General features: G+C 41.1%; 1 protein-coding gene across 2 annotated transcripts in view; it reads right to left on the bottom strand.

Annotated features, from left to right (window-relative positions):
- Nucleotides 1–24,030, bottom strand: part of KCNAB1 (potassium voltage-gated channel subfamily A regulatory beta subunit 1) — a 443,265-nt gene extending 419,235 nt beyond the window's left edge. Inside the window, exon 1 of one of the 2 annotated variants that reach the window (XM_043875447.1) lies at nucleotides 23,698–24,030. In XM_043875447.1, coding sequence (XP_043731382.1) covers nucleotides 23,698–23,972 — 275 coding nt within the window. In that variant the 5' untranslated portion in view covers nucleotides 23,973–24,030. Of the gene's footprint in view, nucleotides 1–3,185; nucleotides 3,642–23,697 lie in introns of those variants that run through there. The other variant, XM_043875448.1, reaches the window with a different exon arrangement.
- Nucleotides 24,031–25,873: the final 1,843 nt, after the last annotated feature.

The raw sequence follows: 25,873 nt of genomic DNA, 5'->3' as shown, positions 1-25,873 counted from the left end.
CTGATTTTTTTTCCTCCCCTGTTCACCCTTAGTTAGAAATATAACCAAGTCTCCATGGAAACACAACATAATGCTCTCTCGCAGATGATCAAGGGACCTGAGCAGCTGGTATTGGGCTGAAGGCTGCAATGGCATCTGACCAAATTAGGAAGAGAAACCAGCTTACCCAGCTCTTCCAGACCTTTCAGAATTCTAAGCTCAGCATGGAAACCTACACAGATTGAGAATTACTGCAGATTTTTTAAACTTCTCTTATTTTTAACAACTTTATTGATATATAATTTACATATATACAACTCACCCATTTGAAATGTACAACATAATGACTTATAGCATATTCATAGAGTTGTTACTGCAGATCTTCTAATTCTTTTTTTTCCTTCTGAGAATACTCTTATCCATCATATGTTTCAGCTATAGGGGGCTGTCATCTCCTGACATGAGGATGACTGACAGGAGTCTACAGAATAAGCAGGAAGTGGACCTACTTTCCGTGAACACCTACTGTGTGTTAAGCACTTTTGTGTCACAGCTGGCCCCTTGTCACACAGTTTGTAAAGCAGAAGCATTGGGATTTAAACTCTGGTCTCATCAGCTCCAAAGTCTATTACCTTGGCACTACATAGGAAACAATGCCCTTCAAAAAGAAGAAAATAGAAAAGACAGGTGGAATGAGGTATTTTAATGTAGCCGTGGTCTTGGAGGGAGGTAGAAAATAAAGTAAAGAAGAATATAAAAGTCTCCTCACCCAACCCCAGCTACACTTACAAGAAGTTAAGGTCAAAAGACAGGCTGGGAAGGAACCAAGAGATTCTGAATTCTCTTCCATTAAAATCTGTCCCTCATGCTTAAAGGAGAATGTTTGAAATAAGAACAGTCAGTGTGCCTTGAAAAAAGAACAAAGTACTATGGAAATTTCGAGAAAGAGGAGGAGGATGACGATATGTATCAGGAAGATATGGCAGAAAACAGCAAGTTCATAATTCAAAGACTTGGCTATTTTCTGGAGCCAATTATCTACTTCAGTTCAGTCGCTCAGTCGTGTCCGACTCTTTGTGACCCCATGAATCACAGCACGCCAGGCCTCCCTGTCCATCACAGACTCCCGGAGTTTACTCAAACTCATGCCCATCGAGTCGGTGATGCCATCCAGCCATCTCATCCTCTGCCATCCCCTTCTCCTCCTGCCCCCAATCCCTCCCAGCATCAGGGTCTTTTCCAATGAGTCAACTCTTTGCATGAGGTGGCCATTATCTACTCAACTGTACTTTTTTCTCCTCATATTCTGATCTAGGAACAACAATCTCCTAAGTCCCATTCCTTCCCTGAGTGTGGGCTAGTGGCACCTAGGCTGGCCTAAGAGCCTGCCTCTGTGAGCAGGACCTGCCAGTCCTGCTCTCCAAGGCACCTTGAAGAGTCTTCTCAGAACTGTACTCTCAAGTCGTGCAGAAGACAGGATCTGCAGGCGTGCCTGGGGACCCGAGCTGCTGTGACTGCTCCCCTCAAGCAGGTGGGCTCTAAGCCCCCAACTTCAACTAAGACACTTTTGCTCGTCTCTATTTGACGAAGGCATTCCTCTACTCCATAACTGCTTGAAAAACCACTGTCCTGGAACATATGTTCATCTGAACACGGACACACATCACAAAATATGTAATTGGTATTCAAACTGGGACTCTGAGCAAAAGAGGCATACCCCCTGAAGATTTACACAAGAGTTCATGGTGATACCACCCATCCTGGGATGAAGATGCAAAGACAGATTATTTTTTAAGCAATGAAACAGTCCATCCTTCCCAGATCTATACTCCACCACTGTTACCACTGAGGGTCAAGGAAAGAAAGGAGAAGACACTGAGAGGATGAGGAGAGACAGAGAGAAGGCAGCTCCTTCCAGTAAAGATAGATCAGGGAAGACAGGTGAGGACTGACAGCATCTCCTCGATCCCAGGCTGTGGGACCACGGATTCTTTTGGAAAGGCTGTTGGTTCTTCTCAGGCTCCACTTCAAAAGCACAATGGGATGAGTTGTCCGATGTTAATATACCCTATAAAACTCGAAGAGTTCATTCCTCTTCTGTAGGAGCCCTTTATTGCATAAAGAGTCTGTGTGAAATACTTTGCTCTCCAGAGAGGAGCCATCTCAATGCAAATTGCTTTATTAATCAAATTAGCTGGTAACTAGAGCAGTAGTTACTGCATTAAAATAGACCTTTAGATTATAGAATAAAATCACCTAGGGACATCTTGTCTATACAAAAGCAATCTTATTCTGTGAACTGGAAGTTTTGACTTGAACTAAGACAACTGTTCTTTATAAATGGTAAGGGATTTGGTTTGGGGTTTTTTTGGAGGGGGGAGGGGGAATTGTTTGTTTTCAGTACCCTTGTTCTTCCAAACAGCTTTTGCTCAGCTTCCTGGATGTTTAAAACTCTAGGCATTTGTCAAGCAAGTACTGAGGCGGGTATAGCTGGGTTATTTAGCTAAGCACAGACATACTTATAGAGGTTTGAACAATAATTGCTCTGAAAAAGAATGATACTTCCTATTTCAGAGCAATTTTAAAAGATTATACATCCAACCACATACTAGGAAAAAATTTCTCCCTTTTGTTAATCTTTCACAGAATAAATGGATGGTACTGGAGGGTTAGAGAACAACCAGTAATTTACGTTGGGCTACACTGATAAAAAGTGCTGTCATTTTAAGAACTTGTTCAGTCTCATGAACTGCTTTATTAGTTACTAGTATAACCACATGATTCAGGCTTAAAAGAAAATAACAGCCTTGAAGACCAGGCAACGTTAAAAAAAAAAAAAAATCCTATTCTTAATTTATAAATTTCCTTAAGAAGAATAGAGCTCCCATTCATCATTATGACCTGCAAAAACACATACTGTTGCTTCAGTATCAAGCCAAAGACATCTCTAATGGCATGAGGATGGGAACATCCACCGGTGAGCCTGACTATATGTAATCTTTGAGGCAAAGAGAAAGTGGACAATTTAAAGCTTGAAAAAATAAGGCAGCTCAAGAAGAAGGCTCACTGCATTCATTTTTCTTTTCCTTTTTCTATATAATTTTTTTTTTTTTTTTTTTGCTATTTCAATCCTTCTTTCTTTAATAACAACAACCTTTGATTTCAATGCAGCGCCCTGGCTGGATAACATTGCAACCCACAAGTACCTGTAAGGCATGCCCGTCTCTGCCCTGATGGTTTCCTGAAGCGAAATTCCATGGACACGTAAAAACTTCTCCAGGTATTTCCGTTCCACTGCTCCACTGGGCCTAACTGGCCAACAGGCTGCCTGCGGCGGAGGCTTGGTCACCGCTAGATGCCGTCTGCATTTCAGAGCCGATTCACTGGATTTGGGCAGACCCAGCTTGGGGCTGGGGATGTCTGCACAAGCAGGTTTATACAGATGCATGCTTCATAAACTCAAAGAAGCAAAGCTAATTTCACAGTACTTCACTCTAAGACTGGCTGTATCTTGCTAGGATTCTCTTGGGTTATCTGGCTTTGATGCGTCCCTAAAAGGGATCAGTTTGTTTTCCTTAGATGTCCCTTATCGTTCATGTATGCGAGCAGGCTCCTGAGCCCCTGGCAGAACTGTGAGTTAAGTCCCTGCTGAAGCCTGTGCAAAAAGAAGTCTGACCAAGACCAATCACATTTCTCGTCCCTGTAAAGTTTGCAAAGTCAAACTTAAGCAATCTCTTATTGGCCTTGGGGAAAAAAAAAATATGGGCACCCTTCCCCATGTCTTTCTATTTAGGTAAAAGAAAATATTTTGGTGGGATAGGGGCCAAATGTTCTGTTCTCATAAGGACCATAAGGCCCTGGGGATGATTCATGAGTATGTAATGAGACCTCTCTAAGTCATCAAACATACCATAGTCAAGTAATTTATTACACTATTCATTTGGGTGAAAGGCCCATTAACCTTTTTATTTTTCAGATGTTACAGTCAAATGACAGGAGATATCAATAAGGTGACTGTAACAAGCAAGGGACCCATACAAATATGCCCAACTGATTTTTGACAAAGATGCAAGAGTAATGCAATAGAAGGGTAGACTTTCTGACAAATGGTGCTGGAGAAATTGGACATTTATAAACAAAAACAAACTAAATGAACCCTTGACTTAAACACCTAGCATTTTTATAAAAATTAACTCAAAATGGATCACAGACTTAAGTGTAAAATGTAAAACTATAAAACCTCTAGGTAAAAACTTAGAAGAAAATCTTCAGAAACTAGGGCTAAGAGAAGAATTCTTGATATCAAAAACACAATCAATAAAAGGAAAAAATTATAAATTGGATCTCATCAACTTTCTGTAAATGAAAAAAACAAATTACAGATTGAGAGGAAGTATTTGCAAATCATATATCCAACAAAGAACTTATATCTGAACATATAAAGAAATAAAAACTCCCACTCGCTGGGTAAGGGGTATATGAGATCTCTCTGGGTTGTTTCTTACAACTGCATGTGAATCCATAATTATTTCAAAATAAAGTTTTTTTTAAAAAGCAAAGAAGTTCCTCGTATAAGGTCTTTCCACTTTGTGATTCCAGCTGTGACTCTCCTCCAACCATGACCTCTGGGCATGAATGGGTCATCCAGTTCACCACGCTTCCTGTTCCTAACCATATCCTTGCTCACATGGCTTCTCCCTAAACCTTTCAAATGTTCCCTTAAAGCTCATCTCCTCAAGGAATTCTTCCCCAAGCTCCTAACCCCTAGTACACAATCATTTCTTGAAATTCCTCTTGCAATTCACTTCAAAAGCACTCACTTCACATCTCCAAACAGTTTCCCAAACATCTGCACGCCCCTGATGATTTCTGCCATATTTTTGTACCACCTATGACAATATTTATTTAGTGTTTGGGGTTATTGATAACTTCTTTTTTAGCTAAACAAATTTACTTAGTGTTATGAATTAAATGTCTGTTTCCTTCCAAAAATTCCTATAGTAAAATTAATCTCCATTGTGATTGAGGTGAGGCCTTTGAGAGATGATTATGAGAGTGGAGCCCTCAGGATTAGGATTAGTGCCCTTATAAGAAGAGGCCAGAGAGTTGGCTTGCTCTCTTTCTGCCAGGTGAAGATGCAGCAAAGGATGATTGTCTGTAAAAAAAAAAAGGAAGAGGGCTTTCGCCAGAACCTGACCATGCTGACACCCTGATCTTGGACTTTCCAACTTCCATAACCATGCAAAATCAATATTTATTGCTTAAACCATATAGTCTGTAGTAATTTCTTACAGCAGCCCTGAGAGATTTAGTAAGGCAACAGTGTATTACTAGCATCATAAATAGAAAAACTTTATCACTTGCAATTAAATAGAGTCAACCTGGAAAAAATAAATACAATAAAAATGAAGAATAGTATTAAACTATAACCGGACATTATTGGTGTCCAAAGGTTCTCAATCAGAGACAGACTTATGTTTTTGGTTTTTACTGAGAAGATTGATAGGTGTTAAAGAGGTGTTTTAGGTATTTTAGCACAGATCTGAGAGGTTTTCTTTTTTTCTTTTAATCTTCATTTTTTTTGAGGTAATCAGAAGAGGTGAAAGAAATTGAAATAGGAATATACCACCTTTACAGTGCGAATCAAACTTATTTAATGCCCCTTCTGTGTACCAACTAAAATCATCTCTTTGTACACCGATGGCAACTTGTACCTGCTTTGGGAACACAGACTCATAATATATTGTCCCAGGACTTCCCTGATGGTGCAGTGGATAAGAATCCGCCTGCTAAGGCGGGGGACACAGGTTCAGTCTCTGGTCTGGGAAGATTCCACTTGCTGTAGAGCAACTAAGCCCCTGTACACAACCACTGAGCTCTTGCTCTAGAGCCTGAAAGCTGCAAAGACTGAGCCTGTTTGCTGCAACTACTGAAGCTCATGCGCCGAGAGCCTGGGCTCTGCAGCAAGAGAAGCCACCGCAGTGGAAGCCCAAGACCACAGCGGAGAGGAGCCCTCACTCTCCGGAAGTAGTGAAAGGCTCCACAAAGCAATGAGGACCCAGAGCCGCCAAAAATAAATAAATGACCATATATAGTCCCAGAGTAGTAGATACGTCCTCCTGCAGGTGCACATCTAACTCTCCTCTAGACCACCAGCTCTCTGGAAGGAGGGATGGACTGTATCTGGCATAAGCTTGTAACCTCCATAATAATCAGCAAGGTATTTTGAGAATGATCACCACTTCAGAGATATTACCGGTTTGCTTGCTTGAATTTTAAACTGCTCAAAGCCACCTTTCCCCTTGTTAATCAGCTTCTAATTTCACCCCAGCTGCCAAAGTTCTGAACCTCAAAGGAGAAATAAAAGCTTACAAAGAGAAAGCCAGAAAAGCTAGAAGAGCAATCCAGCAGTGGTATGGAGTTAAAGAGAAATTCGAATTCCCAAGTAAAGTTTGTATCTATTATTCAGTCACTTGCACTAGCCACTGTTTAAATCAGCCACAGAAGTGGTTCTTCCAGTGGAGTTCCACCAAAGAAGAAACAGAGTGAACCAGAAGAGCAGTCATGAACAGGGAGACGTGAGCCCGCTTCATTGTTTTCTTCTGCCCTCTGAATATGGATCCAGGCCCAAGAAGGGAGAGAGGGAGAAGAAAGCCAATGTTTACCAGAAGCTGAAATTTTTTACTAATTTCTAAAAGTTGATCATTGTCATAAAAGGTCCCAGTTTGAAGACAGGGAACAGAAACTATATTTATAAAGGAACTGTGTGTCCTTTGGCTGTCGATCAAATTCAAATAAATTTTAAATGATGTGTATAAGACTATAGGAAATGGCTCTGAGCAGCTGGGTTGGGAGAAGTTAATATCTGTCTTTCTTTCCATGGGATGTTAATTCTTATATATTGTTCAGAATCCTTACATGTTATACAAACCCAGGGTCAGCAGAGTATGGGAAAAATGACATGGCTATCTGATGAGAGAGAGGTGCTTCCAGCCATGTTCTGCTGATGGAATGCAAGAGGCCCTGGGACTTGTAAGTCACAAACAGAAGTTCATACAGCCCTGGATGGTAAGCAGGCTTAATCCACACCTGCTCAGCATTCGTAAATAACCATGTGACTTTGGGCAGGTCTTGACTTCTCTGTCCCCTTAGTTTTTATGGCCTCAGACTTAAGTAATCTCTAAGTTTCTTCTAGATCTAATGTCCTGTGAGTCTTAAAAGCTACTTGGGCTAGACATTCTATAGAGATGAGGGCCTTTCCTGTGTTGGCTCAGTGAACTATTAGCTAGTTCTCTAAGATACCAGGCCCATGAGATTGCTGCCATTATTCTTGGAATATGCCAATCATATTTATAGCCTAATTTTAATTTTTTCTTGGATAAAGAGGCAGCTTGTTAAACACAATATCCTAGATTTATGGATATCTCACAGTCATCTAAAAACTGTCTTGGCCTACAATTGAAAGCTGAGACAGGAACTGGAGGGACCAGAAGAACGGAACTGTGTTTCCACAGCCATGATGAAGGGTAGCTGCCCAAATGAATTTGGACAAGAAACACCAGACCACAGATGCAAGCAAGCCTGCCTTCCTATTCCAAGTACTTATGGGAACTGTGTCCTTCTGCTCTGCAGGTGATGCTGTGACAGAGCAGTCACATGACTGAGATGTCTGCCTCCCTGGGAACCATCTGACTAGATTCTCTTCTTGTCGATGCCATCGTCTCTTCTCTTCACCTTTCCCAGAGCTACCTGGGGTCTAGTTGCATGTTGCATGTGATGAGACCACAACTAAATATGTGCGGGTTGTATCAACTTAACACAATGAAGAAAATATCGCCTCTGCCCTTCACCGTGAGGACCCCACAGTAAAGGAGAACAGGCTACAAAGCTGTATACTGTGAGCTAGAATACAGCAAGCAGTGAGGAGAAATGAAAACCCAGTCTTGGGGGCAGAGCAGAGGAAGTAACAGCAGCAGGAAAAGGAAGGGTGGGAGGGTGGAAGGGGTTCTTCAGAGGCTTGAAACCAAGCATGAAGCCCAACCTTTTTTTTTTAATATAATATATATACTTTTTTTTTGGCTGCACTGAGTCTTCATTGCTGCGAGTGGGCTTTCTCTAGTTGCAGAAAGCAAGGACTGCTCTCCAGTTGCGCTGAACGGGCTTCTCTTGCTGCCGAGCATGGGCCCTGGAGTGTGGGCTCAGTAGTTGTGGCACACACCGTATGTGCAGTCTTCCCAGAGCAGGGATCGAACCACGTCTGCTGCACTGGCCGGCATTCTTAACCACCAGACCACCAAGGAAGTCCAAGGAAGCCTGATCTAGAAAGTCTCTTTATCATTGATTAGACCTCTGCTAGACAATACATCTCACCTCCTTTTAGGCCAAGATTTCTTTAGGAATAGAATAAAACAATCCCGGCAGCACTGGGGAGGGGACACGTCTTCAGCACATGAGGTTACACCATGGGAGTAATGGAGGGCGCCAGGTAAGGCAACCTTAGCTCCTGAAGACAACGCCTCTACCTCAGTCTCAGTCTGTTTTCTCTTCTCCTTATCCCTGCTGCTTGAATATTATACATTCATGCGCTTCAATGTACAAGCAATTCCTCCCCAATGTGTAATTATCATATTACTAATATATACATAGATATATACTTTATAGCCTTGTTTTAGGGAAAACAGAACACGCATAAGAGTGATCAGGGCTATGGTCTCTTTCTCAGCTGTAAAGGGCTGTGGCAGGGCTGGCCCTTGGGATTTCACTGATACCTGTATTTTATCCCACACTGACTCACATCTACAACAAGAAAGCATCTTTGAGTTTTGGCATATGCAGCACAGAAGTTCCCCTCACTACTTTAGGTGTGTCTCTCTTGCCCATTCTGCAAAAGGTATCAAAAAATGACAAAATGTGGTTTTATTCTAAGGTAAATGCAAAGGAAATGGCCAATGGGACTGCAATGTGAAAAGTATATTCTGTGTCCAGAAATGCCTTGAAAGATGGCCACTGAGAAGAGGTAGGTGATGAGGAAGGTAGGTAGGTGGTAAGGTCTTAGTCCTTTTATAGGGGCTTTGCAATCTTGTTTTAAGTGTTGTTGAGAGACAGAAAATTTGAAATCAGGTTGATACTGTGGTCACATGCTCTACTCCTCTCACCCCCCCACCTTATCCCATTCTGCATTGGCCTGACTTGGAGAACTTCCATGGAGTAGAGGTGGAGTATGGCAGAAAGAGCATTGTCTGCGAAAGCAGGAAGACTTCAGTTGGATCCCTGCCCCTGCAGGACACTACTGTATTGACCATGGGCACTTTCTGAGTCCCATTTCTTCCTCTGAAAAATACACCTCACCATATTATAAAGTAGGGTTGTTGTGAAGATGAAAGGAAATATGGTATTTGGTGTCGCTGGCACAGAATGAATGGTGGTTATTTTTATAGCACCTGCTGCATCGCACAACTCCAGGGACTGGCCACTGACACTGCAGTCTGTGTGGATGCCGCCTCTGGTGTTGTATGTATGCCACTGACCTGGACAGACAGAGCAAGCAACAATCTTCAGGAGACTTCCGTGCTATGGGTTACATGACTGCAAAATGGATGGGATGACTTTAAACATGACTTTCTCCTTCCTAAGGAAAAGTGAAAGATCATCTGGATAAAGTTCATTTGTTCTGCATCTGGTGAGAAATCCCTCCATCACTCCTTAAGCATCTCCTCAGAAAGCAGATTTGAAAGCTGCAAAGAATCCCCCACCTCTATAGTCATGGCCCCAGTGTGTTCTGCCAATGGGCTCATCCATCTTCTTCTACACATTATGCTTTCAGGGTCTTGAAATTGTCAAAGGCAAGGCTGGGAAGCTGGGACACAGAGTAGCATCCTAAGAGGTAAATCTCAGCTACAAAGCAAGGCCTAAAAATGTATAGTTTCAGTGTTGTGATAACAATGTACTAGTAAAAGGTTTTATTGCAATCATTCTGTCTGAACCAATCTACCTTTTCATTGTCTTCTTCTAGGCACTTGTGCATGAGTGCTCACTCACTAAATCATGTCCGACTCTGTGACTCCATGGACTGTAGCCTGCCAGGCTCCTCTGTCCAAGGAATTTTCCAGGTAAGAATACTGGAGTAGGTTGCCATTTCCTCCTCCAAGAGATCTTCCCAACCCAGGGATCAAATCCACGTCTTCTGCATTGGCAGGTAGATTATTAGCACCACCTGGGAAGACCCTCCAGGCACTTTCATGCCTGCTAAGTCGCTTCAGTCCTGTCTGACTCTTTGTGACCCTATGGACCGCAGCCCTCCAGGCTCCTCTGTCCTTGGGATTCTCCAGGCAAGCATACTGGAGTGGGTTGCCATTTCCTCCTCCAGGGAATCTTTCTGACCCAGGGATTGAACCTGCCTCTCTTATGTCTCCTGCATCAGCAGGCAGGTTCTTTATCACTAGCACTACCTGGGAAGCCCTAAGATTATCCAGGCACTTATCTTATCTAAGATTATCTAAAAAAAAAACTATGATTCTGTTGGAACTGTAAGAAATCTTAGAAATCACCTGGTTCAATTCTCTTATCTTACCAATAAGAAAAGAAACATCTAGGTAAATTGGCAACATTAAGAGTCAGTTACTGTAAGGACTGGAGTAAAGGATAAGTTTCCAGGAGCTTAGAGGTCAGATGGACAAGGGTTTAAAGCCTTGCCCAACAAGATGTTACTCTGTGATATGAGTGCTGAGTTTTTAGTTTCTTCCTCAGAAAAATGGGGAAAATAATACTACCTTCTCAGGGTTAAAAACACTAAACTAGTTTATGTATTACATTGCTTCTTGAAATATCATTTCAAGGTTTCATAATTGTAAATGTTTATCACTGACCAAAGTTCCAAGGCAATCCTGTTGAAAAACAATCCACTGAAAAAACCCTCCATGTGCTTCTGCTGTGGAAGACAAATGAAGAACTTCACTTTGCTTACTTTATGATAGAATGTTCTTTTCAGCTGGGAAATTTATCAAATCGGGAGTACAAGCATCCCGTCAACATTTTGAAAAATCGTGTCCTACGTGGTTTTGCTTTTCTAAAGTCTCTAAGGGTTATTCTAAGATAAACTTCAGCAGGAGGCCCTTCCAGCACTTGGCATCTTCCCAAACAGATTTCAGTGTTAATTCAAATAAAGGCACAACTGATTTTTTTAGAGGTCACCTTTTCAGAAAACTTGCTAGATAAGAACATCACCAAGAATCTACAAATGAACACACAATATATCACAAAGCCCACATTTCAAACCTCCTGGGAGAGTACATTAATTCATAACCCACTCCTTTTTGATCATTATCCAAGAAAGACAGATTTTGTTATTTCCCATTCCTCAGCAGAGTAAAGATAGCAAATTAGATGAGGGCTATTAGAGGCAGGAATCCTGACAGGAGCAAAGAAAATCTACAAGGTAAGTATACAGAAAGAGCAATGGAGGGGGGAAATACAGAAGCCAACATTTAAAAGCAAAATAGCAAAATGAGGCCTCTAATTTTCAAGGCAAATAGATCTATGGGCCTTAATAGTCCCTGAGGACATTTTAACGTAGCACAATAGTTGACATTTATCAAGATAAACTAGAGCTGTCAAATTGCTTCTTCAGGTTTAAAAAGTTAAAACCTTGACAGTTAAATAAGAAAGCTTCAGGTACTGGGGAAAATAACTTGAGTCAAAATTTTCATTCTCTGACAATGTTAAATGAACAAGGCCTAACTGTGAATTATCTTCTGCATTTAGAAATATTATCTTGTCCATTCTCACAAACTTTCCCCCATTACTAGTAACTTTGTGGCTTAGTTGGTTCCTAGCCTAGGAAAAAGTCAACTTTGTTTTTGAGCCATAGACCACACATTTCTTTCCCCTGCCCCTTTCCCATCTGCCCCTTTGCTGGTTCACATCCCCACAAAATCCTGCACATTCTTGTAAGAGTCCAGTTGAAATGATGTATTTTTACCTGACATTTCTCTTTCCTATCTCCCCACCTCCTGGTAGAACTATTTCTTTATTTCCATAGCACTTCACTCACACTTCAAACATCATACCAGTAAAAACGTACAGTGGACCTGTCTTCTTCCCCAAGAAGACTTCAAGATTATTCAGAGAAAGAAGCCTGCCTCACATATCTCCATATCCCCAGAATTGAACATAATAAATGATCAAAACTCTTGAATGTATTTCTATTTAATTTTCTAGTTTGAGTCTATCAATATTACATATATGGTAATAGAAGAGTGTCTTGAATTCTGAATACTGACTTCATTGTAAATTCATTCAACTGAAAATACTTTTAAAACACATTTACACTTAATACTTATTGACCATTTTTTAGATAAATGATCATCTGGAAGCTAAAAATATTTCAAACAGACTTAAGCATTTAATATTTTGTTCAATAAGCAACTGCTGTTTGGATAGTCACATCATCCGAATTACTAAGCCTGGAGACAGAAAGAGCTGATCTTTCTAACACACTGCACTTGTGGAATTGTTTATGATGACTGTTACCTCCTGAATCCCAGAGGTTATTAAATAATTCAACAGCCCTTTTGGACAGCTTGTTTCATACCTAATGTTCACTGCTGTAATCAAATTAAATCTGCACTTTGGGCTTTAATTTTTTTAATGAAATATTTCAAATTTGTAATTAAAAAAAAGAGGCTCTTAAATACAAGCCAAATTTTCTTAACTAATTTTTTGTCAAATTGTTCACCCCTCCACACAAAACTGTGCATGTATCTTGTAAGAGGATATTGAGACAGAGAACGAATGCCATCTTAAACGATATGCAGTTTTACTTAATAATATTACATTCAAAACCATGGTGCACCCTGCTGTCGGGGACAGAGTGACAGGCTTATCCTCAAGAAACCTGCAAGTGTATTACAGAAAAACATGTAATGATTACATTGTTTGAATGAACATACTCTCCTAGATGCTCCTTTTAAAAACACACACCTGGCCCGTCTGAAATAACAGACTGACTAAGTGAGCTCTCTTGGCTCTCCACAGGGCTCCCTGGCCTTTGGGCCCGATTCTGCCCCAGGAGCTGTCAGCCAGAGCCCTTGGCTGCTGCCATGGGAAGGGATGACCCGCTGCACTGCAGCAAGCCCACCTCGCAGCCCCGCGGCAGAGAGCTGTAGGGAGGCTCCTGGCTTATTCAGCCACACATGATTCTTAGGGCAACTAAAAAAAAAAAAACTCCGAGAGGTTCAAAATGGGAGCTAAGCACTCATGAGTTGACATTTGTACGGCTGTGTTCCAAGCGCCTGCCAAGTTGATATCACATCACCATCTACAGGTTTCTGAAGGGCCATCGACCTTCTCAGTAAAACAAGAAAGTGAGGTCCAAGCCGAGAAGCCAAAGGGAATTGTGCATTGGACCCTCCCTGTTACAGGAAGTAGCCAGACTGCCTCAACACCTCCTTTCCTCTGCACTGACCGTGGCTGGGTGGCCGGGACTGGCCAGCTGTTCACCTTGCCTGTTTTTCTCTCTTCCTATAGCCATACATTTGTACTATGATTCCCAGCCTCCCTTGCAATTAGTTAGGTATAGTCATGTGACTGAATTCCAGTCAATGTCACTTTTACCTACAGCTGCCACTTAAAGTGATTCTACACATGATCCTCCATGCTCTCCTGTATTCTGGACCGATGTCAACACTCAGCTACCAGTCAGCTTAGTAAACAAAAGCTGAGGATGACAAAACTTTTATGAGCCTGGGCCTGGATCTGACCTAATTGAAACTTCCTATTCTTGATAACACTTACATGCAAAGGAAATAAAACTTTCTTATATCAGGTCAGTGAAGCTTCAGGATTTATTTAATAGCAGCTAGGTTTACCACCTGAATGCAGAGTTCCAAAGATTAGCAAGGACAGATAAGAAAGACTTTCTCATGATCAATGCAAAGAAATAAGTTCAGTTCAGTTCAGTTCAGTCGCTCAGCTGTGTCTGCCTCTTTGTGACCCCATGGACTGCAGCACGCCAGGCTTCCCTGTCCATCACCAACTCCTGGAGCTCACTCAAACTCACATCCACTGAGTCAATGATGAAATCCACCCATCTCATCCTCTGTCATCCCCTTGTTCTCTTGCCTTCAATCTATCCCAGCATCAGGGTCTTTTCAAATGAGTCAGTTTTTCACGTCAGGTTTCAGCTTCAATATCAGTCCTTCCAATGAACACTCAGGACTAACCACATTTAGGATGGACTGGTCTGATCTCCATGCAGTCCAAGGGACTCTCAAGAGTCTTCTTCAACACCACAGTTCAAAAGCATCAATTATTTGGTTCTCAGCTTTCTTTATAGTCCAACTCTCACATCCATACATGACTACTGGAAAAACCATAGCCTTGACCAGATGGACCTTTGTTGACAAAGTAATGTCTCTGCTTTTTAATATGCTGTCTAGGGTGGTCATAACTCTTCTTCCAAAGAGCAAGCATCTTTTAATTTCATGGCTACAGTCACCATCTGCAGTGATTTTGGAGCCCAAAATAATAACGTCTGTCACTGTTTCCACTGTTTCTCCATTTATTTGCCATGAAGTGATGGGACTGGATGCCATGATCTTAGTTTTTTCAATGTTGAGCTTTAAGCCAACTTTTTCACTCTCCTCTTTCACTTTCATCAAGAGGCTCTTTAGTTCTTCTTCGCTTTCTGCCATAAGTGTGGTGTCATCTGCATATCTGAGGTTATTGATTTTTCTTCCAGCAATCTTGCTTCCAGCTTGTGCTTCATCCAGCCCAGCATTTCTCATGATATACTCTGCATTTAGTTAAATAAGCAGGGTGACAATATACAGCCTTGATGTACTCCTATTCCTATCTGGAACCAGCCTGTTGTTCCATGTCCAGTTCTAATTGTTGCTTCTTGACCTGCATACAGGTTTCTCAAGAGGCAGGTCAGGTGGTCTGATATTTCCATCTTTTTCAGAATTTTCCACAGTTTATTGTGATCCACACAGTCGAAGGCTTTGGCATAGTCAATAAAGCAGAAATAGATGTTTTTCTGGAACTCTCTTGCTTTTTCAATGATCCAGCGGATGTTGGCAATTTGATCTCTGGTTCCTCTGCCTTTTCTAAAACCAGCTTAAACATCTGGTGATTCATGGTTCACATATTGTTGAAGCCTGGTTTCGAGAATTTTGAGCATTACACATTCCAGGATGTCTGGCTCTAGGTGAGTGATCATACCATCATGATTATCTGGATCCATCTAGTCTAAGCTATGGTTTTTCCAGTGGTCATGTATGGATGTGAGAGTTGGACTATAAAGAAAGCTGAATGCTGAAGAATTGATGCTTTTGAACTGTGGTGTTGAAGAAGACTCTTGAGAGTCCCTTGGACTGCAAGGAGATCCAACCAGTCCATCTTAAAGGAAATCAGTCCTGAATGTTCATTGGAAGGACTGATGCTGAAGCTGAAATTCCAATACTTCGGCCACCTGATGTGAAGAACTGACTCATTTGAAAAGACCCTGATACTGGGAAAGATTGAAGGCAGGAGGAGAAGGGGATGACAGAGGATGAGATGGTTGGATGGCATCACTGACTCAATGGACATGAGTTTGAGTAAACTCTGGGAGTTGGCGATGGACAGGGAGGCCTGGCATGCTGCAATCCATGGGGTTGCAAATAGTCAGACGCGACTGAGCGACTGAACTGAACTGAACTGAACTGAACTGATAGTATCTCACATAGGTAGGGAGGCTGTTGATGAAAGGAGATATTGTTTCAACTGTCATCTCCAAAGAAGTGTTAGCGAGGGCTCCTCAAAATTATGCCATTTCCTCCACCCACAGAGCAAAAGCACATAATACAACAGTGAAAATCTTGTAGAACATTAACCCATGCCGTTTAGTGACAACCATAATCTAAAACTGGAAGGACTTCGAGAGCTGTTGCTGCATAACCTCTGCATCCTCTTAGAGTTGGTGTGAGAGGGAGATGGCCAAAGACTCTGACTCAAACCTAAAATCTGAAATGAAGCTAAATTCATCTAATACAGGATGATGCTTGGGCACCTCCAGGGCCTCTGTTCTCACATAGCTCTTTTGATGGAGAAAAGCCTGAAGAAATACTGAAATCCATAGTCCACTCTATTGCTCACCCCTTCACTCTCCACCAGAGTGACCTGCTCCCTGACATCTCCCCGTCCTTCTCAGGGCAACAGTAGGGACTTTACGTGGGGAGGGGATGCTGTGATTCCCACATCTCACGTTAAGTGAAAAGGTGGAATTACTAATGTGACATCTCAGAACCATCTAAAATCAACCTAAATTCAGGGAGGAAATATTCAGGGGTTAAGAGGTGACATCTGTAGCCCACTATCCAGGTTCACGTGCTGTTTCTATTGCTTAGTCGAATCTAACCGTAAGGGAGGGTCTTTGCTAAGTTTCACTTTTCCCCCATAAAGTGGAGATGATTAAAAAAAAATAGTCACACCACAGATTATTAGAAAAGATTACACTGAATAATACAAGGAAATTGTTGGGTATATAATAGATATTCAGCAAGCAGTTGCTGATATTAGGAGAGGGAGACAGATGTTACGGTGTTTGCAATGTACCCAAGAAATCCTGGCCAGGGTCTGGGAGAGAAGTATGGCTGTATCTATCCCTGTGTTTACTAGAAAGCAGGTTAGGCGTAACCACGCTCTCAAGCCATGTTCTAGACTGGATTAGAGCCACTGTCTCAGGACAGAAGGTAATAAAAATAATAAAATAGCAAACATATAGTAGTTATAGTTCATATGTAAATAATCTATATAACATTTTTAGATAGATAGTGGTTTAAAGCATATCAAGGATTTTTACACCTACTATTGGATCTAATCTTTAAAACCCTAGAACATAGAAACTGTAGATGTTTTTATTTCCACCATAGAGATGAACAAATTGAGGCTCAGAGATAGGATATAATTTGCTGAAATTCACACAGTCAGCAATAGAGCCAGACTTTAAGCCCCAGTCCTCTCTATTCCAAAGATGATGGATTCATCCTCTCCACGTGGAGAGAGGATTTGTCAGGGAGACATTTGATCCTTGCTAATCAGAAAAGATTTTAAATGAGGACATAAAAGAAAATCTTAGAAGAATGGGTTCTCAGTGAAGCAGGGAGGGAAGCAGCATGTTAAGATCTTTCTCCTAGAGACGAGGAATTTTCCCAGGCTCAGAGAACACATGGAAGGAAGCCAGAGAAAGGAAGACTGTGGAGATAAAGTCATGGATGGAACTCCAGAGGGGAATGGTGATAATAAAATTTGCTGAAGGGCCCTTCCTTTGCACTTAACACCATGCTAAAACTTTGATAGATATCCTATTTAATCCTCCCAGTTCTATGAATGTGTAATATTGTTATTCCCATTTTACAAGCAAGGAGACTAAGGTCCACAGTCATATAGCTAGTGACTGGTAGGTAGTGCACAGTGGAATCAGGGTTCAGATCTGGGTCGGTCTGACATCAGAGTTCATGTTGATCTATCCCCAGTTTATGTAGCCCCAGAGGCTTATAGATAAAGCAAGATATACAGTGTCTCTCATTGGTTAATCCCAGGAGTGCACAAGAAGCTGAAGGGTGAATGTAAAAAAGTAATAAACCAAGCTATATAAAATATACCTAAGCTGTATAAAATGAAACTAAGCTAAATTTTAAAATCATAGCATGATGTCATCTTACCCCAGGAGAAGTAGAATATTCAATATGGAGAGACAGAACTATAAAGACTAACCTTGGACATGGAGTAAAAGAGCAATGGCTTAGATAGGTAACCTGACATTCAAAACAACAGGACAGTGAGCTAGGAAGCAATCTTTCTGCGTGCTCAATCTCTCAGTCATGTCCAAAACTCTTCTGGCGGGCTACAGTCCATGTAGCCCACCAGGCTCCTTTGTCCATGGGATTCTCCAGCAAAGAATACTGGAATGGGCTGCCATTTCTTCCTGCAGGGGAATCTTCCCAACCAAGGGATCAAACTCATGTCTCTAGTGGCTGGGAAGCTCCCAGATGGCACTAGTGGTAAAAGAATCCGCCTGCCAGTGCAGGAGACACAAGAGACGTGGGTTTGATCCCTGGGTCAGGAAGAACTTCCTGGAGGAGGAAATGGCAACCCACTCACAGCTTAGGGGAGATGTATTCCACTCCAGTGTTCTTGACAGGAGAATCCCATGGACAGAGGAGCCTGGCTGGCTACAATCCATGGGGATGCAAAGGAGTCAGACATGACTGGAGCAACTGAGCTCACAATCCTTCTAGCGTGTGTCTAAAATCACAGTAAACTACCCAACAATGTCCTCATGTTTTAATGTCTCTGGAAAGATACTTCTATGTAATTTCTCATATAGATATTCTAAGAGTTAGAAACTTAAAGAAAGTCTGCCTGCTCTAAAAAAAAATATATATATATATATAAAATCTTTTTTATGGGAAAAAAAGAGCTTTCTCTTTAACAAAAAAATCTAATCAAGAGTGTTTCCTAAGGAAGAAAAAATTGGTTTAAAAATTTAGAGTTATTCCATCGTAGCCTATTTCTATCCCTCTATCATCCCTGATATCATTTTACTGGTGCTATTCACTATGTTCTAGGTTGACGGAGGAGGAGGGAGGAAGGGACAGAGGGACCAAAACGGATCATATGTCCAATCTCCAGCACGTGTCTTTTATCATTTACTTGGTCTCCTGAACTAGGTATTCTCATGCCCACCTGCAGACCCAGAGGACAGTCAGACTCCATAAAGGGGTTGTTTGCCTCGTGTTGTTTGCTCTCCATTTCTATTCCATACAGTCTTACGTCTGTGTCTTTGCTCACACTCTTTACTCCACATGGGTTGCCTTCCCTGGCCTCCATCTCTTCTTGCCCAAGTCCTGCACATCCTGCAGTTCCAGATCTAATCACTGCAGCTGGGAGCTCTCCTTCCTCTGAGCTTTGTTATGACCTTCATTGATGTCATACTTCTTATTTACATGTATGGCTCATCTCCCCTAAGCTGTACCTAACTTGAGGGCAAGATTCTTAACTAATTCCCCCTTGTCTCACCTACAGGGCTTTGCACAGAGAGGATACTCAATCAATAGCTGTTCAGTGTTTGTTCCCTGACCGCAGGCTTGATTCTCAACAACCAGATCTTCCTGCGTAAGCCCAAGCCACAGGGATCACCTGCTGCCAGGAACTGGATCCACCAAAACTCACCTGGGAGCGTCCTCCCACAGGCCCACATCTGAGCCTCTTAAAATACACAGAAGCAAATAACTTCTAAGAAGACAGGAAGTTTTGGCAGCAGAGACAAAACATTAGAAATGTAACTACTCTTCAGGTAATAAACATTTATTAAGATGGTAGAAATCACTTTTGAAATGCTATAGCTCAACAATCATTCATATGTTGTCTTGTCCTACTAAATGTCCAGTCAGTTCAAATGGATAGGTCAGCCCTGGTTTGGAATGTTAATTCTGATAGTATTTAAAAGCTCTTTCTATTCTGTCCCTAAGTCACTTTTCCCTGGGAGGGTATGAATCCCTAAAAAGTCTCTGTAAGCACACACAAGGGGCTCTCATAAATATTAATTGAGCACAACAGGATTCTCAGCTGTCAGGTGCTAGGTGAAGGGTACATTTTTGCTAAATATTTTGAGTCACCCTAACTTTACTTATCTTCATAAGCCTAAATATACCAACAACAATGTGGGGTCTTGTCTTAACCCTTACTCCAAACTGTGTGAAAGCAAAATACATTAGTTATCAAATCATTTCTACATTATCTCAAGAGTCCTTTATAACGCCACTAGTCCTCTTTGCAGTTGAAGAAACTGAAATTCAGGAAAGTTAATTAACCCACCCAACTCTTTGTTAAACTTTAAAACTCAAGCTTTATAAACACTATGTAGTATAGAAAAAGCAATGAGATAACCACTCTAGAATATTACCAGAGAGAATATACACCAATAAAATATTTTCAGAAAGCAATTACATTAAGAATAAATATATATGTATGTATGTATAAATAATATTGTATATGTAATATTTACCCATTAATTTTACTTCTAGAAATAAAGCCTAAGAAATAATCAGAGATATGATTTTTTAATCTCACATAAAGATGTTTATTATAATATTACTTATGATAATGATAAATAGTAAAATAAGAATAGCTAAGCAATAATATAGCTATCATATGTAGTCTTTGGAAAATTTTAAGTGGTTTTTCAGGTAACAAAATAATCTGACATAAATGACTCCAATTCAAAAGGCTAGGGTAAAGCACAGCAAAATATTAGCAGTGATTGCCCTTTCTTTTTTATGTTTCTGTTTTCAAAATTTCCTACCAAGTTCAGATGTTACTTTTGTAATCTGAAAAAAGTTACTTAAAAACAACAAATAAATTAAAAATCACATCCACAGTTACACAAGAAATGAAAGTCCGCCCTTTATCTTCAACTCCGGAGCTCTGGTCCCTGAACCACCCTCCCTCATTCTGCAGAGTAATGAGCCATCATACAAAATACATCAGCGTCACTGAGTCATCAGACAGTTATGCAAAATAGCCAATCAGAATGAAGTAAATTATATTAGACTGTTTCATATGCAATCTTATGCAGACATAGCCCCAGAAAGGGAATCAGTACCACTTAACTCCAGACTAATGTGCATTGCCTGCCACGACTCCTACAATTTTATTTCCTAAATATGCCAAAACTACTGGACCCTCCTCTATCTGTAACACTTTCTTCCAATCATCTAATAATACCCTTTGTTTCAAATTAAAGTTACCACCAAATCTGGGCATAAGACAGTCCTCAAATTCCTCATAAACTACAATTAACCTGCTATAAAATATTTTCATTCCATCTTCTCAGAAAAGAAACTGGAGTGAGAAACCACTCTCAATTCCTTTGTTGATGGAATTAACCAATGACACAAAGAATTATTACCCATAGCAAACACGTAATGTCTTCAAGGACTAAAGTATTTCATATTCTGTCCTGTAAGTAAAACTTTACAGTGGATACATTTGTTTATATTCTATATTAATCACATTTATATTCTACACACAGGTCTCTAATGGAGATATCATTCTTGGGCCATACTGTTGGAAGAAAGGACAATTGGAAGTCCAGAAAAATTCCTATAAGTTCTTTACTGCAACATCTATAAATGAAAAAAAAACCAGGTGACTTGAAGAACTACATGTCCTATTGCTTACATTACAATTTGAAAGAATTGTACATTACAATTGATCATTGTCATCACTCCACTAATCTCAAGAACTCAACTGAAGTAGTAGTTCTAATATTGGGGTGTAAAATGGAAAGGAGCTGGCGATGAGAAAAATTGTCTTTTTTGAGTTAGGCACACACTGAGATCTGCAATAAATCTAATTTATGAATGGGCTCAGTGCCACCTGCACACACTAGTTTTCACTTGGAAACATCATGCTGTAAAATTGAAGGAGGAGGAGACATTTTTCATTTGTGATGATGTACGAGAGATACAACTTTCACTGTTCTTTAACACAGTCAGTAGGCAAGGGACTCAGACTATTGTGAATCAGTGATTAATAATGTGTCCATTGTTACTATGGAAACCATACTTCTGGATCATCTCTCCTGAATACGGGACAAATTGCTATTGTTTGAGTAAAGCAGGAAAGAGTAGAGCTTGTTTTTCTTTTCCCAAGTTGCTGGCTCAAACTGATTGCTTTTAGTTGCTAAGTCATGTCTGACTCTTTTTCAACCCCATGGAATGTAACCCACCAGGCTCCTCTGTCCATGGACTTCTCCAGGCAAGAATACTGGAGTGGGTTGCCATTTCCTGCTCCAGGTCAAACTGATTACCTTAATTTATATTCCCCTCTGACCTGATAAACATTATTCCAATATCAGATAATACTGTAGGAATTGTATAGTCCTGTGTTAGACTCCTTTAAGGAAAGTTTCTGGTCTAGAGTAAGTAAAACAATATGTTAAGAATGGCTCAGACGGTAAAGAATCCACGTGCAATGCAGGAGACCTGGGTTTGATCCCTGGGTTGGGAAGATCCCCTGGAGAAGAGATTGGCAACCCACTCCAGTATTCTTGCCTGGAGAATCCTATGGACAGAGGAGCCTGGAGGACTACAGTCCACGGGGTCGCAAAAGAGTCGGACACGAATGGGCAACTAAGCATAGCACAGCTATGTTAGACTCCTTTAAGGAAAGTTTCTGGTCTAGAGTAAGTAAAAGAATATGTTAAGAAAGGAAAACATTATCAAGCTTTTCATTTGCCACCTAAGTCTTTTTCCAGAAGTTCTTTAATAATGGCTTTAAAATTTAAGATTTATAGAAATGAGATACACTGCCAACACTGACAAACTCTTTCATGCTTCCTTTGACTGAGATCATTCTTCTTGGTCCTTTTTCTATTTATTATCTCTATTGGGATATTATTATATCCCCAATGTAAGTACACAAGCTTATAGGAGCTTCAGACAAATCACTTCAGTCATAAATAGTAAATGTGTTTCATAAAACACTTTTACACAATTTATCTTGTTCTAATTTTTAAATGCTGATATTTAAATCGTGGCTTAGATTTGGAAGTAACTTTTATTCTTGCCTTGGAAACGTTTGAAAAATGGAAGTTCAGGCATTTTGTAGTCCAACAAATTTTTAATCTATATGCATCAGTTAATTCAATCACTAAATATTTTCTTATAATGTCTTTTGAGAATTAGAAATATAAAAATGGGGCAGCTCAGAGCACACTGGGATGCTTTGATACACATAATATATTCTGGAATTTCTATGCTACCACAGTCTCTGCAAAAGTTTTCCCTGCTTTGACAATTTCATTGAAACTATTTTTCATTTTTAATGAATTTTTATTGCCACTTAATAAAAAGTTACCTTGGTCTTTATTTTCAGGATCATTTTCCTTGCAAAATTATCTTTAATTCCTAAGAGATTTTTTTGTAGCAGTTACAGTGAATAAGCATTCTTAAATTTCAGGATTCCAGACACTTTTACTCCACACATTTTGCCTTATAACATTGGGATTTGTGAAATTATTCCTCCCCTGCATTATTTGAAGCTGAGGCTGAGAAAAGGACAGGCAGAAAATCTACAGGGATCTGTCTTACACTGACCTCCTTTTTCAAAAAGTACCCTTTTCTCCTGATGATGTCTGTCTTAGACAGGGAGCCCAGACTCCCAGGCTGGTGGTTAGGGTGTTCTATTCTAGACGCCCATTGCATGCTGAGCTCTCATTCAACAAGTTCACACTATTCAACTATACACTTTTCAAAAGGGCAAAACATATTTCCCTCCCTCATCCCCAAGTTCTCGAGGTGAGGGACGTGGAGAAAGATTGCAAAGCTTTTGTTATTGTTTTGGAAGGAGGCATTTTAACGTGATTTTTGAACTCCTCTGAATGTTATTTGAGACCAATCTTAATGCCATACTCCTTCTCCCTCTCAGCTCTTCAGTGCTGACTGCCTCCTTACAAGGGGTGTTTTCTGAATAACAATCCAGGGAGCATTATTTGCCATTTTCACCAGGTTCCTGCTCTTTACGGTTACACATTTGGAAATGTCAATCATCTGTACAAAACAGTCAGAGCTGTTACATCTCCAGCGGCATGGGAAAAGAAATCCAAGCATTCACTCTGGAGAGCACGTTCAAACAGGGTCTCACACAGCCGGTGCGGGGAGCGGGGAGTCTTACCTGTGAGGCATGCCGGTGGTGTGGGCGGTGGTGTGCTCGCTGGACAGCCCCCAGAGTTTCAGGTACCAGTTCATCTCCACTTCTCGCACCAGAGCCAGCTGCCGTGCTCTGAGCTGAGTTTGCCCCGAGGGGCTGAGGGTGCTCTCTTTCCCATTTTCTGCAGCTTTCTTGGGAGATTTGTCTTTGCTCCCTACAGAAAACCCAGAGAGTTTCCTTAACTTGGAATTCTCTTCTGAGATCTGACCCCCTGCAGCCCCGGTCCGGGCTGCCAGCATCCTGGGAGTTTGAGTCTGTCTTTCAGAGAAAATGTGAAGTCACTGTCATCAAAGTAATTTGAATTGATTTTTCTGTTTCTGCCTCCCTCTTCTCTCCTGTCCTCCCCCCATCCCTTTAACCTTATCTTGCCGCAAAGCTGTAACTGAGCCGAGTCTGCAGCAAGGGATGAAAGGGTATCTCTAACTTTCCTGAGGAAGAGCTAAGGCGGCCACTATCTGTGAGATCCTGGAACATGGAAATTTTCAAAACAACCCCCAGTGACTTTGTAATACTGAAGCTTTGTGGTGCTGTTTCTTATGCAAAGTTTGGAGTTCTTCTTCACTTAACAATGATAACTTTGAACCTTAGATCATTAGAGTTTTGTAAATTATATTTGATCATCATATTAGAGTTATAAAAACATGAGGCTAATGGAGGCTCATTAGGCATTCTTAATTAGAGTCCCTTTAGAGTTTTTAAAGTTTTAATGTGAATTTCCTCAAATAAGTTTAACAATATCACGGCAAGGGCAGGATTATCCCTTTTGTAATAATTAGCCTTAAAATAATATTTTCAATCTATTTTATAATCTTTAAGGAAAAGGAGGTTTTTGAATATCAATGAGCCACTTAACATATGTCAAACATTCTTTCATTTCTGCAGCCTATCATAACGGATTCAGTCATTAATCCTCTCAGTCCTTGTGATGGGTAGAAGCATAAGAATCACCTTACAACTGAGGAGACTGAGATGAAGTTGGAATTAAAAAAAAAATAGTAGGTAGGAAGTGGTGAGAGCCTATGTGTGCATGGGTGTGGATGTGGCAGTGAATGTGCCCATTGCACATGAAAACTAATCCTGAAGATGAAAAGAAAATTCAGTTAATGGCCCTTGTGCTTAAGATGCATGAGATTGACCCACATGCCTACCAACCAACCTGACCTCTGTCACAGCTCAGGTGAGAATGATATCAGACACTGAATGATATCAGTGTCTGAAGTGAAGTGAAAGTCGTTCAGTTGTATCTGACTCTTTGCGACGCCACGGACTATACAGTCCATGGAATTCTCCAGGCCAGAATACTGGAGTGGGTAGCCATTCCCTTCTCCAGGGGATCTTCCCAACCCAGGGATTGAACCCAGGTCTCCCACATTGTGGGTGGGATTCTTTACCAGCTGAGCCAACAGAGAAGCCCAAGAATACTGGAGCGGGTAGCCTATCCCTTCTCCAGGGGATCTTCCTGACCCAGGAATCAAGCCGGGGTTTCATGCAATTGCAGGTGGATTCTTTACCAACTGAGCTATCAGAAGTCCTCTTAGGTGTCTACCACAAAGTCATTTCATGACACCCAAGCCCCAAGCTTCCCTGGTAGCTCAGCTGGTAAAGAATCCGCCTGCAAAGCAGGAGACCCCGGTTTGATTCCTGAGTCAGGAAGATCCCCTGGAGAAGGGATAGGCTACCTGCTCCAGTATTCTTGGGTTTCCCTGGTGGCTCAGATGGTTAAGAATCTGTCTGCAATGCAGGAGACCTGGGTTGGATCCCTGGGTTGGGAAGATCCCTGGAGGAGAGCATGGCAACCCACTCCAGAGGTCTTGCCTAGAGAATCCCCATGGACAGAAGAGCCTGGCATGCTGAAGTCCGTTGGATCACAAAGAGTTGAACGTGGCTGAGTGACTAAGCACAGAACACGCACACAAGTCCCAAGCATCCAGACCTAGTCAGCCTCGGGGTCTCATGTATCAACTGCCTCAATGTCAGTTACACGTAAAAAACTCAGGAAAGTTAGTGAATTTCTCTGTCTATTGCAGACCATAACTTACAAATCATGGAGGTATATGCAGGTCTTACAGCCTCTGAGACTGGCAGTGGAGGAAGAGGGAGGCTCTTTTTAGAGAGCTAGCTCTACTGGAATGCTTGTTTG

Source organism: Cervus elaphus, chromosome 19, assembly GCF_910594005.1.
Source record: "Cervus elaphus chromosome 19, mCerEla1.1, whole genome shotgun sequence".
In the NCBI taxonomy this organism is placed as follows: Eukaryota; Metazoa; Chordata; class Mammalia; order Artiodactyla; family Cervidae; genus Cervus; species Cervus elaphus.
The sequence above is the reverse complement of the archived record's forward strand: the minus strand, read 5'-3'. Positions and strand labels throughout refer to the sequence as shown.